Here is a 17,022-nt window from a genome sequence, read left to right as displayed (position 1 = left end):
CCATGAGTTCTTGAAGATAATTGCTAATGGTATTAAGATTGCTCAGCTAATTACTTAAGTACCCTAGTATTAATTTTGTCAGGCCGTGCCATTTTCAATGCATTTAACTTAACTAAATATTCTTTAACCTGTTTATTCCCTGTTTTTGGCTTGTTTCTCTCCCACTTCCCCCATTGTTAATATTAATTGTGTTGAGTATCTGGTCACCATTCTTCCTTTTAAGAAAGACTGAAGCAAAATAAGCATTAAACACCTCAGACTTTTATTAGCTGTCTTTCCCTGATAAGTGGAGGATCTACACATTCCTTCATATTTCTCCTGCTCCTAATATACATAAAGAACCTCATTATCTTTTATGTCACTTGCTAGGTGTAACTCAGTATGTACCTTAGCCTTTCTAATTTTGTTCCTACATGCTTCTGCTAAACTCTTCTACTACTTTTTATCAATGTATCGATATTTCCATTCTTTGTAGGATTCCTTTTTGATTTGAAGGTCATTATACCACTCCATATTCGCCTCTTTTGATTCTTCCTATCTTTCCTTCACATAAGGATAGTTGGCAGTTGTATGTTTAATATTGTCTTCCTGAGAAACTCCTTGCTTTTTTTTTTTTTTACACTGACTTGTGTCATCATTGAGCAGTGTCATTTTTATGAATGTGTTCCTACCAAAACTATTGATGGATAAATTATTTTGCACAGGTCCAAAATGTGGCTGTTCATTCTAGTGACATATCTGACACAAGCAACTGCAGATTCAGAACTCATAAGAAGAGGACATGGGAATCCTGAGGCATTTATGAATATTGTAAGTTTCTTATTGGAGAAAGTTTGGAAATAATGGAATGTGTTCACTTATGTTATTTATTTATAATTTCTATACTAACAGATTTGTCCTTTAAACAAATGCCTCCCAGGTCTCCAGCACCTACTGGCACTCTCCATTTTTCCAGAAGGGTACAATCTAATCTGCCTTGGCTAGAGCAGAGATCATGAGGGGTACTGGCTATTGGGTCTGGTTTCAGTTATACTGAACTCATCTGTGGTCTGTGAAGTTTCACCACTGCTCTGAATTGGGTCCAGTTTTATTAAAAATACAGCGAACATAAAGTAGAACAACTTTTTGCGCTCTTCCCTTCTGAGCTTTTCTCCCACTAGTACAAGAACTGAATTGGCAGACAGTAAATAGTGATTTCACTATCAAAGCTACACCGCTTGATTAATTTAATACTGCTAATTAAAAACATAAACTTGATATTGCATAATAGTATTAATGAATCAGGGATGCTTTTATATCTTGGAAGCTTGACAAAAAGTTCTTAAAAGGGTGAGTTCTGGTACTCACGCTCACTCTCTCCTAAAAATATTTGTTTCCTGTTTAAGGATCTAATCTGGTATTCCCATCTATGAGAATACACATCCAGTTTAACCACTGATCATGAGCTAGTACCTTTTCATTTTAACTTAGACAAAATGTCTGTGGATCATATATAAAATAACCCACAAAGTGCCTGATCATATGAGGTGCAGGGCTCAGCTACTTGCAGGATCAGAATCAAAGATGGTCCCTTTCTCTCCCTAGCCCAGCACAGTTAATTTTACTTTACAAGTGTTAGCTGGTTATTTCTGGCCTGTGATTGGATAAGTAGAAAGGCTCTGGCTACAAACACCTTTCTGCATTCCCTGGGAGAGAGGCATGTTGCACTGAATGTGGGGAGTTTCACAGAACTCAACTTCTCACTGTTGAGGATGCTGAAGAGTCCAGCTGTAAGGCATTCTTATTTCTTCACCCCAAACCTGCACCACACCATTCCCAGCTGAGGAAGAGACCTGGTCTTTCCTCTGCTTTTTGGACCTTCTGTGGTCTGACAGGACTTAGTACTCTTGAAGTATGTAAAAATAGAGCCAGTTAGATTATTTATGAGAGAATAAATATTCTAATGAATTTAGAACACTTTTTTTCCATTTGTGAATCACTCACATGGTGTTCCTGATCCCTCAAATGTATTAATTAGACCAACTATTCACCAAATGGTTTAGATGGATAATTTTTATGAGTAATTAAGTTACATTATTATATTTGAACTATATGGTTTACACTTCAGAATGGATAGCAGGCAGCTGCTGGTCAGGGCTGTAGTAACAGGGGGCTGTAGGAAGTGGTAGAGGGACGGGTTCAGCGTTCCTAGTGCCTCATTTTGCTGATCATCAGTAGAGGCTCATAAGGGCAGGGCAGCTGGGCAATGTGTGCCATACATTGACTCATGTACAGTTAGATCTTCCTGGTTTCTTTAAAACGACTCCTGAGCAAGCCTATATTTGGTAGGTTTGATAACAGCTTTCAGATATCAGCTGTCTTCTCTGCTTCTTATCACCGGGCTCTTCAGAGATTCTAAAGGTGGCTTTTCTCAGTATTCATCAGAGATCCGAGCATCTAATTTATTGCTTTGGATTGGAGTATTTGTATTGTGAAAAAGTGAAACATTGGCACCCAGACTTATTTCCACTCAACAAACTTATTTCCTCTTTTGATTAGACTCAAAAGTTAAATATTTCCTTATTTTCAATTTATGGTTCACATTTCTTATTCTTGACCTTAGAATTCCACTAAGAGCTGCTTCCACCAATAGATTTCTGAATGTTTATTCTCACTAACACTTCCTCATTGGGATTAGTATATGGATAAGTGATGGGAGAATGTGCAAATATTTTATAGACTAAAATTAAGATAGAAAAGCATCTGAATGTTTAGAATTTTGAATTCAGCCTTCTCTGAACTTCCATGTTCTGGGAACTGAGATGGAAACCAACAGCTTATATTCTCTGGGAAGATTTCCAGGGCTTCCTGGATTGGTTCACGTTAGAAATACAGTGAAAGAAACTAACTCTTGCAGCATTTGGGCTTTGATTGACATCACTTGAACAAATCAGGAAAATGCAGGAGCACATGGAAATGAAACCAAAATCAAACTGATTTGTTGATTTCCTTCATACCTGCATGAGATAGTGGATTAAAGGGACATACATAAACAAAATTAGGCAAAACCCTTTGTTTTCATTCCATAGAGTGAGAAGATCCTGTACAAAGGATACCCGAGTGAAGAGTATGAAGTGCTGACAGCTGATGGCTATTACCTTAGCATGAACAGAATTCCGCATGGCAAAGGAAATCCTAGGGACACAGGTATGGCTCCTTTCAGAGAGACTAAGAAGTTCTTGGATCTTGTTTTCGTCCTGAGAGATGCTGGTGGAAGGTCTGCCTAGAAGGTGCTATGGCAGGAAGAGAGTATAGCCAGGGCTTTCTGGGAATGTGCTAGTTCTTCTCATCTCAGTGGCAGCCTGCTCTGGTGGGGCTCCCAGGGACCCCAGTTACCAATTAAAAAAGCTTTTCTATGGTGAAACCCTGCCTTTCCATGCTTAAAGTAAATGCATTAATAGCCAAGCCAGTCCCGTTGGTTCAGGGAGGTTGCATTCTCACCCCCTTCTCCAGTGGAGAATGAATCAGTCCCTTGATGTGATGTAAAACTTTCCTCTTCATCATATTGGGGAAATGCTTTATTCCTGAGAAGAAATGCTCACTGAAGAGCTCTTGGTAAGCAGTTGTGGTCTCTCCCATATCCTCTGGGAGCTGGAACTTTTCCCTGTGAGGGACAGATGATGGAGAACACAATGGCAAAGAGGTGCGTGTTGGTTGAGCTTGATTATGAACTGTAAGTTCTTGTTTCTTAGCAAGTCAAATACTCTGGGAAACAGCATCTGTTTCAAGTGTGACAAAGTTCCTCCTCTATCTTGGTGGGTCCTGCGTTTATCGGCGGATTTTCTTTCCTCAGAGATTCCCCATGTGGGTTGGGGAACAGCCCAGAGACCTTCCCCTCTGGAAGAACCCACAGTCCAGGTCAATTGGGAGGTTTGGGGAGAACCCGGGCCCGCCCTCTACTCCGGGTTCCAGCCCAGGGCCCTGTGGACTGCAGCTGTCTATAGTGCCTCCTGTAACAGCTGCATGACAGCTACAACTCCCTGGGCTACTTCCCCATGGCCTCCTCCAAACACACCACAGGACCTTCCTCCTGGTGTCTGTTAATGCTTGTGCTCCTCAGTCCTCTGGCAGCACACCCTCTCACTCTCAGCTCCTTGCGCCTCTTGCTCCCAGCTCCTCACACTCCCACCACAAACTGGGGTGAGCTCCTTTTTAAAACTCAGGTGCCCTGTTTAGCCTGCCTTAATTGATTCTAGCAGCTTCTTCTTAATTGGCTCCAGGTGTCCTAATTAGCCTGCCTGCCTTAACTGGTTCTAGCAGGTTCCTGATTACTCTAGTGCAGCCCCTGCTCTGGTCACTCAGGGAACAGAAAACTACTCATCCAGTGACCAGTATATTTGCCCTCTACCAGACTCCTGTACCCCACTGGTCTGGGTCTGTCACACAAGGTAAATCATTTCAGCAATAGAAATGGCCAAATCTGAGAAGAGGAATTTACTGCAGGAATTTCTGTGTCCAGAGCCCAGAACGAGCCCTAATGATCAGCTCAATGTAGGAGTAATTCTCAAACTTATGATGTAAACTGAGAAGGGTCCAAGATTATTCTGTGCACATTGCTGTTGCTGGGATATACAGTCTGAGCGTAACACTACTCAGACTTATGCTACAGAGATCTAGAAAGACTGAAATAAAATTTTTGGACAATGCTGGATTGTGTTCTCAAATGAGTAAGGCAGTTGTGTACTGTCCAGAAGAGCTAGTTTCTATCCCTGGTTACACCACAGAGAAATATTACTATGTGATTGTGGGAAAGACAATTAGACCATAATTTTCACATGTCGCAACTAACTGTGTTCTCATTTTCTGGATGCCCAATTTGAGACACCTAGATCCTGGTTATTAGAATTACCAAACATTGACAACTGCAATTGAATGGGACTGGGATCAGTGGGAGACCTTGATGTTCAGAAACTCTGGCAGTAAGACAGTGTGGCCTGCAGGAATAAGCAGAGCATTGGGAATCAAGAGGTGTTTTAGGTTATTCTGGCTTTGTAAAGTTAAGGAAGTTACTTTGCTTTTCTCAATCAGTTCCCTGACCTGTATAATGGAATATTAAAACAATGTATTACAATGGTTTGCTGTAAAAAAGTCAGTGAATATTTGCCTCCTCTTCTGGACCTGGGCTGGAAGAGGAGTCAATGTTACATCATTACCATGTTATAGAAGTTCTGTTTTTGTGAAATATTCCATTTTGTTATTTTCCAGTCCCAAAGCTCGCTGCGTTACTTCTGCATGGCCTTCTTTTAGACGGTAGCAACTGGGTTGCCAATTTGCCCAATAATAGCCTGGGCTTCATACTCGCAGATGCAGGCTATGATGTTTGGATAGGAAATAGCAGAGGGAACACCTGGTCTAGAAAACACCAGAACCTTTCAATTGACCAAGAGGAATTTTGGGATTTCAGGTAGGCTGAACTGGAGAGAAACTACTGAAGCGGACAAGAAATAAAGTTGTTGTTTTTATTTTTGTTTCAGGTCAGTCCAACTCTTTAGATTTCAACTATTTTATTTTATATTACAACTTATAAATGTTTGACTGCTGATTTTTTAAATGACATTTTGTCAAATTCCCTTAGAGCATCTATTTTGGAAAATTTTCCAATATAAACTGTCCTGGTGGAAAATTTTCAGCCAGTTCTAACAGTAAGAGACAGTCTGTAACCCAAGGAGTTAAGCATCTAATAGATAAAACAGAGTGATCAGCAAAACAAGTACAATGATATCAATTAACTTGCATAATGTCACGCAGCAGGTCATTGGCCAAGATGGGAATAAAATCCTGATTTTCTGATTCCCAAACTGGTGCCCAATCTGCTATACCATGCTACCTCTCTGACTGCACTGCAACTGCATGATAGGTGAGGAAGCTGCATAGAGAATGAGGAGTGCTAGCTACTGGAGATAAGAAGGAATAATGTGAATTATGCTGACACACTGCTGAGTTCTAAGTTGTAAAGGGAATTGTGTGTCATAGTGGATGGGTCAGATAAAACCTCTGCTCAATTTTTAGCAACAATCATAAAAAAGCAAACAAAATGTTAGGATGCATAATGAATGGTAAGGAAAATACTTAAAATATACCGATGTATTATTATGGCAGCCATCCCCATGTAGCACTGTTTACACACAAACTTCAAAGTTCTTTTTTCTTAGTATGAGAATAAAGACATGCTGTGTTGTTGTTAGTGTTAGCTATGCCAGGTTGTTTTGTGTAGAGGCAGCTTCGGGGTAGATGGAATATGAACCTTGGCTCTTGACTTGGGTTAGGTGTAGCTAGGGTTGCTTTCTGAGCACCAGCCACTGTTGAACTGAAATTCCTGGAAGAAGCCGCATGCTCTTTGGCCATCTCATGTCAGGGCTGGTATACACATGTTAAATAAATCAAGTTACACTTAAAATATACCCAGATTCATCACTGATTTCTTCTGCACTGGAAACGACCCTGCCAGGCCCTTGAATTCTACTATTCAGCAGAGGAGCAAGACTGAAATGAGAACAGGCATTGGTGTAGGGGCAACAATACAAATCAATGTCCATACCTGGAATACTGCATTTGATGATGGTCATGCTACTTTGAAAAGCAAATAGCAGAAATAGAGGTCTTGAGTTATATGCATGGGGAGACTTCCCTACGAAGAGAAAGCAGAAAAGACTGAGACTATTGGTTTAGAGATGAGAAAGAAGAGGGGATATGATAGACATACACAAAATAATAATATAAAGAATCCTGCTTGCATAGTACTTACCTCAACCTACGACTCTTATGCCTCACTTTATTAAAAAAAACCTTTTTCTCTTAATTAACAACCCAGAACAAAATAAACACAAAACAAATATCTAAAGAAACAATTCACATCCAAAACTATACTTTATTTTTATTAATGGACAAATGTGTGGTTCAATAATTGCTTTTAAATGCTACATAGGAGCAGGAATTACAACTCAGTTATGCAAGCAACTTTCTCTTTTTGTGTTGCAGTTTTCATGAAATGGCTATGTATGACCTTCCAGCATTGATAGACTTCATTCTGCAGAAAACTGGACAACAGAACCTGTATTACATTGGGTATTCTCAGGGCTGTACCATAGGTATGTTCGGAAGAAGACCATTAAATGTGTTTTGTCTTTTTGTCCCTATTTCATAGTTAAGGTTTGATTGGGACTGTAATTTCACTGTGAATATTATTCACATGCTCTTATAACAAGAGACTGGTCAAAATGAGTGCATCGCTGCTGTCTACTTCCATTCAGATGTGCGAATGAGAGAGTAATTCCCAACTGTGCATAATCTTGGGAAGGAGATAGAGGGGAGACCAAAATTTTGAGTAGGGAGCTGAGTGGACAGAAAAGCAGATGGATGAAATTGAGATTATAGATCTCAGTACTGGAACTGGATACACAAATGATAGTCATGTTAAGGCTGTTCTCCTCCTCTTGTTGTTAAATTCTGAGTATGTTCTTGGGACTCTCATATTATCTCAAACCTTCTTTCCACTACTTGTAACTGAAACGGCCTTATAAACAGGGAGGGAACACAGTATTAACAGTTTTTTTGTTTTCATTTTATTTAAAAAAAATTGGCGATGTAGAAGAGAAATCCAAGAGTCCTCCAAAATGTACACTATTGAAATTGTTGTTCTCCAGCATATTCTGAGGCAGACACGGAGAAAAGATTGCCTGTATAGTTAGCAAAGATTGTCCTTAATTTAATATCAGATACCTGTAGTTCCAGCTAATGGGCACAGATCTTAGCTTGTGTTTACCCTGAGATATCTTCAATTTTTTTTTCTGCATCAGCTCTGATTTTTTTTACAAACAAAATATACATTGAGGTTGGAGATTAACATTTACCTTAATCAAATCAATCTCTGCCTGTTTATACTGGCTTGTTGTATGTTGTAACTTGTTTCTAAGAGTGCTGTAATTAATCTCTTTTGCTTTCTCAGCTTTTATTGCATTTTCAGCCATGCCTCAATTGGCTCAAAAAATCAAAATATTTTTTGCCTTGGCTCCTGCATACACGTTAAACAAAAGCAAAGCCCCTCTGACACAACTGGTATTTCTTCCTACTGATTTATTAAGGGTATGTAGAATCCTACATATTTCATTACTCTCATGAATAAATGTTGTTATATGAAAAAGTTGTAAATGGAAATTTAGGATCTGTGGCCTGTATGCACACTGGAGTGTTATATGTACATTTCCCACGCAGCAGTGCAGAACATTATGTATAGAAATAAGTTTATCCTGCATCATGCAACAATATTGTGATAAATGTATTGAGACAAGGGTTAGGGGAAACTGTGGATTTTGTGTGTGTGTAAACTAAAAACTTTTTCACCGACTTATTCCACTTGATGTATGCATGTCTGAATTTTGATTTTTTCTGGAAATATCAAGCCTGAAAGCTTTTCACTGACAAACATCCAAAAGCCTGAAAAGCCCCCACTTTGGACAAAGAGTCAGGCATGAGAACTGGCATGTTCTTTCAAGGACCATAAAGTTTGAGGAAAGAAGGAGGAGACATTCCCCCAGAAATAGGAACGGAGAGCCAGCAATCCTTGAGCTTTTCTCAAATGTATACAGCACTCTACAAATATTTTTTCAGAAGTAGGTCTGTCTCATGACCCTCACTTTAAAGATTGGGAAATTTTGGCTCAGAGATCCTACTGCTCCTTAAACAGAAAGGTCTCGTCTAGGCCAGGATTAAAAGGTGTGATGTTAGATCAAATTATCTAGATGTATTTAATTAATACCATCGAAAATTGTAGTGCTCGTTGAAAAAATTAAGTAACCTGGTTACCCGTTAGAAAATGGTTTACCTTGAAATCAAAATATTCTACAAGGAAAGATAATTTTTGGATGACTTTTCTGTCACAAAAATCAAAATGAAATGCTTCATTTCAGGTCCATAATCTCTGCCTCTATCGGAGCCAATCAGGTCCCTTCTGGCAGTTGTACCTCTGGGTCCTCCATGCCAGTGGCTCTCAACCCTTCTGGACTACTGTACCCCTTTCAGGAGTCTAATTTGTCCCATGTACCCCCACGTTACACCTCACTTAAAAACCACTTGCTTACAAAATCAGACATAAAAATACAAAAGTGTCACAGTATGCTATTACTGAAAAAATGCTTACTTTCTTATTTTTATCATATAATTATAAAATAAATCAATTGGACTATAAATATTGTTCTTACATTTCAGTGTATAGTATATAGACCAGTATAAACAAGTCATTGTCTGCTTGACATTTTAGTTTGTACTGACTTGGCTTGTGCTTGTTATGTAGCCTGCTGTAAAACTAGGTAAATATCTAGATGAGTTGATGTACCCTCTGGAAGACCTCTGAGTATCCCAAAGGGAACACGTACCCCTGGTTGGGAACCACTGCTCCATGCCCTTATTATCATCTATGAGCCATGTTTATGGACCAGATGATGCCATGTGGTCTTTTCTCTGTGGCCAAGCCACCGTGGTGCCTCATGGGATTCCATTGGCTTCTATGGAATCATGAGTTCACCCATGGTCTCTCTTTCCGAGGGGTGCATGTATTTTGTGAAGGAAAAGTAGGAGAAAATGGAGAGATTGTCACAGCTCGGCCAAGAATGGTGATCCCTCTCCTTAGGTGAACAAAAGAGGACAGGCTGTGACATTTTACTAGTACTGAAGTGCATCTGTCATTCACTAATTGTAGGTGCACGGATTCTTGGCTTGGGTAAAGCTGTTCCTACAAATTTAACTCTTTACCTCAGTCTTTCTGAGAGAGAACAATAGTAAACAATGCATTTAAGAGTCATGGTGAACAACATCTTTATATTTTCTCAGATTGTATTTGGCAAGAAAGAATTCTGTCTGTTAAGTGCGAGACTGAAATCACTTACTGCCAAGGTGTGCGGAACTGCACTAATAGACCGACTTTGCATCCAAACCCTCTTTTTTATTTTAGGTGGATTTAATGAGAAAAACTTAAATGTGGTACGTATAGTAACAATCCTAGTTAATTAATCTGCATAAGACAGCTTCTGAGTTTCACAGTGTTTGTGCAACATGCCATCATCATATACAACAATGTATATATTAGTGCCCCAAATCCTCAGTCGGGATTGCGCTCCCACAGTGCTGGGTGCTATAGAAACGTAGAATATCTAACCTGCAATAAGAGAACTAGATCTTTAGACTGTTGCAGAGTTTGGGAAGGCTTTTGTGTGTGTCATAAGTATCTAGAACTATCTGTGGCCTTTACATTTGGTTCATCTGTTCCTTGTCTTTGCTGCTGAAGCGCTTCTTTCTTTTTTTACTCCATCTCAGAAAAAATTGAGTTTTTTTCCTTCTGCAAATGTCAGTGCTCATCCCTTTCCTATTGCTATGTCAATGAGAAGAATTTTGAATACAATGGGTTTCCAAAATAATGTGGGTGACTAGGATCAGTAGTAGTGTTGGTTTAAATTCACATGGGTTTGTGTGCAAGTTTTGCTTTTTTTATTATGACTCTTATTTATTATGATAGTTTCTAGCATCAGTCAAGATCAGGCCCCATTGTTCTAGGCACTATACAGACACAGTATAGTAGACAGTCTTGCCTGGAAGACCTCACAATCTAAATAGACAAGAAACACACAATAGGGTGAGAAAAGGGATAGAACACATAAGCAGAGAGAACAATGTGCTAGTATCAATTGTCATGTTAGTTCAGGGATTTTTTTAATTATGATTTCTGTTAGGAAAGCATTAGCTAAATGGAAAGAAAAGCAAGGCGGAGCAATGAGGGGAACAGAACAGGTGAGAAGCGGGAATGGAGGAAGGTGGGAGGGACAGTGATTCTAAAATGCAGAGACTGATGCAGGGGGTGGAATGGGATTAGATTAAACAATCAGATTAAACAATTAGATTATCAGTCAGTCGGTCCCTGCTTAAACTGCTTCTTCAGTTGCTCTGCTGGCTCCAGTCTCGCTGGACCTCCCTGAAGTTTCTTTCTTCAAGCCCAAATTGAATGTGGAAGGAATGGTAATAGGAATGGGGAAAGTGGAGGGGATTCTCATCTGCACAGTTTTGGGTATTGGGTGGGCTTCATTTTACCCTCTTTTCTGCCTAGTACAGCAATCCTTGCTTAAACTGTTTCTGCAACTGCTCCTGCTAGCATCTGTCTCTGACTGGTTTCTCCCTTCACATGGCTGTGGGGAGGATCTTTGAGTTTAAGACTAGAATGAATCAAAACACTGAATGTAAGTGTCAAAGGGTAGATACAAAGCATTGTGAGGTGTTGGGTCAAGGCAGACAATGAAAGGGGTAGCTATGGCTCAAGCAGCGAGAGTCACCAGGGTGTCCCCTGTCTTTAGGGTATTGGGACCCAGCGGACAGAGTCCTTAGAGCCACCCTTGCTCTCAGGGCAGCGCAGCCAAGCAGCCAGAATCCTTGGAGCTTCCCTTGGGCAGTCGTGTCCACCCTACAGGTGGTGCCCTCACCCAGCAGCAGCTGCAGGGTGGGGTAGGAGGACCCGGGCCCACCCTACTCCACCAGGTCCTGATCCAGAGCCTGTGAAACCAGTAGTCCTGGATTCAGGCTTGGTTTCCTATTTCAATCTTCGCATTTCTTGGTTCATTTCCAACCCTTGATTCCTGCTCCATCTATTCCATTGGGGGTAGTGACCTCCCATCTCTCTTGTCCTTTGTGGTTGAGGGGAGTTCCAGCTTGGATTCCACGTCTTCGGACTCAGCAGTCTGGAGCTCCAGCAGCTCTCTGGCAGGAGCCGGCAGCGTATGTCCGCTTTCCTCCTCAGTCAGCCCAGACTGAGCTGGGCTGCTCCATTTTATGTCCTACTTCCAGTTAGAGCATGTCTAACGGGGGTAAGGAGGCTTGGCCTCTTCAGCCCACAGGGTGTGGTCAATCCTAGCTGGGCCAGTCTAGGGTAGATACACCTCATCACAGTAAGTAGCAGTCAAAACACCTGTTTCTCTCTCTTTGAGTGGAAGCTATGCAGTATGACCGAGTGTCATGTGATTTTCTTCAGCTACCATAAATCTCTGGTTCACTCAGAGCATGACTTAAGTATGCTCCAAACCAATCGAACTCATGAAATTTTGCTGTGTAATGACGTATCCACTACAAAATGTGGGCTTAGCTCCCACTACACTTGCCTTTTGTAGAGTTACAGTCATGCAGTTGGTTAAAACCTATTTTAATGCCTGGAAATTATAACTTTTCGGGCTTTTCCTAGGAGCAGGGGGATGGGAAAGGGGCTGTGTTTGGAGTGGGTACAGTTTTTGGGCTTCCACATTTTCCCCTGGGTTTCTTGTAAAGTTTATTTGATTTACTGTGAAAAAAATTCTATTTTAAATTGTGTCCTGTGCCTAGATCTTGAATAGGTGTAACTAAGTTGAATGTTAAGTGAAAGTAGAATTTTGTCCGTGATAACTTCACTTAGAAAATGAATATTGTGTAACAATATTTTTTTTCTTGCAGAGCCGGGCAGATGTGTATTTAGCAAGTTTTCCAGATTATACATCTGTAAAAAATATAATCCACTGGGGCCAGGTAGGATTTCTGATATTTATTGCACTGTTTAACCATGTCTTCTTTAAAAATAAATATACTGCACTAATGGATGGTGTTTAAAAATTCTTCCTTTCACACTTCATTATGTATTATGTATCACACTTATTCAGTTAAAAATTTGTATAGGAGAAAATCAGCTATTTATCAATGAAATAATCATCTCTCTTTGGTAGCAGAGAGTGTGGTTTTGTATTACATTTAACAGGGTCATTCAGAATCTGCTCACTGTTTAGGTATTATCGGTTTGTTTTAGTTTAGTTTAGTTTATAAATTTTTCGGAAAAGAGAAGAATTCTGATGATCCAAAATAAAGAAAGAATTATCCATACAAGCAGAGAGGAAAAATATTTCTAGTGTAATAAATATCCTCCTTCTGGTATATGTCCTCAATGAAGGAGAAGGGAGGACGGAGAAAAATTAACCAAGTTATACAAAAATTTCTCAAAACCTCAGTGAGCTGAGCAGACAATTTTTTCTTAGTATATGCATGGCCTCAGTGACTCAGAACTGGATCCTGAGGTGAATAGGAGTTGCAAGTACTCAATTCCTCCCTGGATCAATGTTTTAATATACTCAAAGGTGCTAATATGATTGATTTTGTGGTTAACAATGCTGGACGGATAGTTAAATGTGAGAGACAGGAAAGCTGGGTTCTCCACAGAATTCCTGTCTAATTTTAGGCAAATCACATACAATCTGATCTTGCAAGGCTTTTCTGCAGGGGAAGTTGTGGACTGAGCACTGCAACATATTGGGTCTTTCAGATACTGTATTACATGGTATACTTTCCAGGTTTTCATTTTCCCCACAAAGATACATATTATACCCAATGGGAGTTTCTATAAATGTCTTCGGAGAACAAGCTTTAGTCCTCCATATTATTTTTACGAAGGAATTCCTGATCTAGGTCAACATCATCCAGATGTTGCTGAAATTTATTTGAAGAGGATGAAAGGTGAATAATTTGTGGGGAAAGATTTTCTTCAATTCGGTGCACATACTCTTGAAAAGTGTGGCAAAAGAAATGCCCTCGTCTGGTAGATAATCACATACTCCCATGGCAGTAACTCCAGCTGCCTGACTTTTTTCCCTTCAAGTACTGGCAGGTCCATTACCTCCAGATGCAATTGCTGTTCCTGGGGCAATAGAGTTCATAATTTGCAGGACACCCCATGGAATTTACCTAAGGGACTGGAGGCCTAGTTAGTTACAGGTGAAATCTTTACAACTGAGGCAAGACCACATTGAGTGAGTTCTTCAAAGAAGCTCACATAAAGGTCCCAGTCCAGCAAAGCATTAAGAATATGCGTAGTCCCATCAATTTCAAAGGGACTATTCATGTACTTAAAGACTAGTACTGGTTTATGTGCTTTTTTTACTGGATTTACTGGATTGTTACTGGATTTATTGGGGCTCAAAACTATACTTCAGCAAAGTGTAAAAGGGGATTTGTCCCACTGTAGTAGGGGAATTTCTCTATATACACAGTACCCAAGCTGCACTGAGTCCCTGCCCCCATTCATTTCACCCTGATACCTGATATTTTTAAAAAATACATTGTGTATTATTGAGTCTTGAATATATAGTTTTAAATGAAAATATTCCCTAAGAGTAAATAGAGAGAATGATTTTAAAGAATGTTATGAAATCAGCTTATCTTTTATATTGCACAGCTACGTATTCTTGTTTATATAAACTCTGTTGAACTTTGCATCTTAGTGTTATTTTTTAGTTTGGGCATTTTATGACACTTTAAAGCAGAAAAACAAATTAAGATCATTCAGATGTGTTTTGTATTTTACACCCTTGTATTTTCTTTTTAGTTATCTAAATCTGGAGAATTTAAATATTTTGACTATGGCTGTAAGAACAAAGATAAATATAATCAGGTAGGGAAAAGTGATTTATGTTTGTTCATTTTGAAAGTTAAGAATACGTACCTGCAGGGATCAAGGTGGCACAGTGGTTTGTGCATTAGCTTTTTCGTCTCTGGAGACCTGGGTTCCAATCTGATTATGGTCAGAGCTGTCATACTGGAGACCCTAAATTATCTCTTTTCTTGGAACGGGTGGTATAGGCTGCACAACTGAAAGGCTATTTGTGACTTAATCTTGAACAAAACACAAGAGTTGCACGAAACAACTGTGTGTGAGCCAATAAGAAATAGTGACCACAATAGAATTAAGTTTAACACCCTGGGGAAAAGAATTTTAACAAAACCAAGCCCTGTGACACTAAGCTTTAGAAATAAGGATTTCAAAAAATGAGGAAGCTTGTGCCTCAGAGTCTAGAGTCAGAAGTAAGGAAGAAAATCCTTAGTGTACCTGGAGGTTATTTAGGCACCTTGTAATAGAGTTGTGGGGGGCGGGGGGTTGAATATGCCTACGCAGAAAAGGGAGCCAGAAGGCACAGAAGGAAAGGTGGCCTTGCATTAAAGCATGGGAGTGGCCATCAAGAGATCTGGCTTCAACTCCCAGTTCTGTCACAGACTTTCTGTGTGACCATGAACAAGTCACTTAATCTGCTTGTGCCTCAGTTTCCTTTTTTTCCTATGGGGATAATGACAATCCCTCTTTTCCTTCCCTTTGTATAATTATTTAAGTTAGGTCTGTTCAGATTGAAGTCAGTGGGAGATGTTGGGCGCTGGACACTTTCCAAAATCAGGCTACTTACATAGAAGCCTAAATCAGGAATTTCAAGCAAAGCTTTGGCTCCTGGTTTTGAAAATCTTGGTGCAAAGTCTCCGTAGGTTTAAAGATCAGACATCAATATCCCAGTTATCTCAGAGAAAATTAAAACAAAAAACTAGATAGGACATCAACTTTCTCCCTTAAGGGCACAGGACAAACTCTCAGTGGTGGGGTTAGGACAAAACTTCTAGTATGAGCACGTTTTTCATAGTTATCCAAGGTATGGCTCCTTGCATCTTCTTTACAACCATTCTTCTTTTGGCATATGCCTTCTGATGGCCCAAACAATGAATTAGATGTTGAGTAAGTGATGTAGCCTCTCTCACAGAAGCATCGTCTGGAGACATCAAACTCATCTATCCACCATCATGATGATAAAGTGGGCAGCCCATAGCCAGATGGCACACTGTTCTTGAACTCACAGGGACAGGATGGGGAGCTCCACAATCGCCACAGTAAAAGTTTAAGATAAACCACCCATGACCACTAGATATCCTGTTGTTACCAAGAAGGATCTCTAGGCTCAGATGATTGTTCTGAGGGTCATGCGAGAGCTGATCCAGAGAGACTAGGGGATGCTGATCTGAGGAGTTTATCTCCCAAGAAATGTGCCTTCAATTCAAAATATACTCTCAAGCCACCTGTTGCCACTATTGCTTAGAAAGGTTATGTCTGATGTACTGTCAGGGCCCTATCTGATAATGAGGTAACTGTGGGTTGATTAAAAGCAATAGATTTGAGGTAAAGATTATCTTTTTTTTCCTGTGTGTGCCTGCACAAACCACTCTTGGGCCATGACTAGGGCTCCTAGATACCATGGTAATACAAATGACTAATAATAATAATTAATAATTAAAGACCACTGGTCTGGACTGCAATGACAACTCCTATGTTAATGCAAGGCTAACACTTATATTTGGATTAAAAATCATTGAGGCTGCGGACTTTCATTTGTCTGATTTTTTTTTTTAATTGCCTCCTCCCTCCCACAGACCACCCCTCCATTTTATAAGGTAGAAGATATGACCGTGCCAACAGCATTATGGAATGGTGGACGTGACTTGGTTACAAGCCCACAGGCGACTGCAGTCTTACTCCCTCGACTTACAAATCTAGTTTTCTATAAGTATTTTCCTGATTGGACCCATGTTGATTTCATCTGGGGTCTTGATGCAACCCAGCGTATGTATGATGAAATCCTTGAATTGATGGAGAAGCATCCATAAAACCACAGACCACTTAAGGATTTGGTCTACTTATGAAAAATGTTTGAGTCTCGTATGTGGACATGCATGCTACTGCACTCATCTAAATAAAAATGGCCTCTTGTGACTGGTTTGGTTTTATCCCTTTTTTGTTTCTGCACCAATTTTTCCATCCTGCTGGTGAGTTTCAGTGGGTAGGCCACCATCTCAGCAAGCCTGAGCTACTTTTCTTAGATGGAACAAATTCACTCAATAAACAATTCTGGAGTGGTCATTGTAGTACAGATGTGTTATGGTAGCACCAAAAGGCCCCAGTTGATATTGTGCTGGCTACTCCACAAACAGAGGTAATCCCTGCCCGAAATGGATTAGAAGATAAAGAATCCTGTTCTGTAACTAGTGTTGATTAATAATTCTGTTACAAATGTTTTCTTTCTTTGTTTGGCATTTTTTATTGAATAATTGCTCCCACCCTCGTTATTTGACCAGCTTTTCCTATACTACTGAGTGAAATCCTGGCCCTACTGAAGGCAATGG

At 39.9% G+C, this 17,022-nt stretch overlaps 1 protein-coding gene across 1 annotated transcript; it reads left to right on the top strand.

Moving 5' to 3' along the window:
- The first annotated feature begins 696 nt into the window (after nt 1-696).
- Nucleotides 697-16,506, top strand: LOC112120491 (lipase member M-like). Its single transcript, XM_024219591.1, has 9 exons — nt 697-810; nt 3,069-3,186; nt 5,245-5,443; nt 7,018-7,127; nt 7,985-8,121; nt 9,865-10,014; nt 12,499-12,570; nt 14,414-14,479; nt 16,273-16,506. The coding sequence occupies exons 1-9, from the start codon at nt 712-714 to the stop codon at nt 16,504-16,506; spliced, it is 1,185 nt and encodes a 394-aa protein (XP_024075359.1). The 5' UTR covers nt 697-711.
- Nucleotides 16,507-17,022: the final 516 nt, after the last annotated feature.

This window comes from Terrapene carolina, unplaced genomic scaffold (genome assembly GCF_002925995.2).
Source record: "Terrapene carolina triunguis isolate 2854851 unplaced genomic scaffold, T_m_triunguis-2.0 Scaffold95, whole genome shotgun sequence".
Lineage (NCBI taxonomy): Eukaryota > Metazoa > Chordata > Testudines > Emydidae > Terrapene > Terrapene triunguis.
This window is presented reverse-complemented; position numbering and strand designations above follow the sequence as displayed.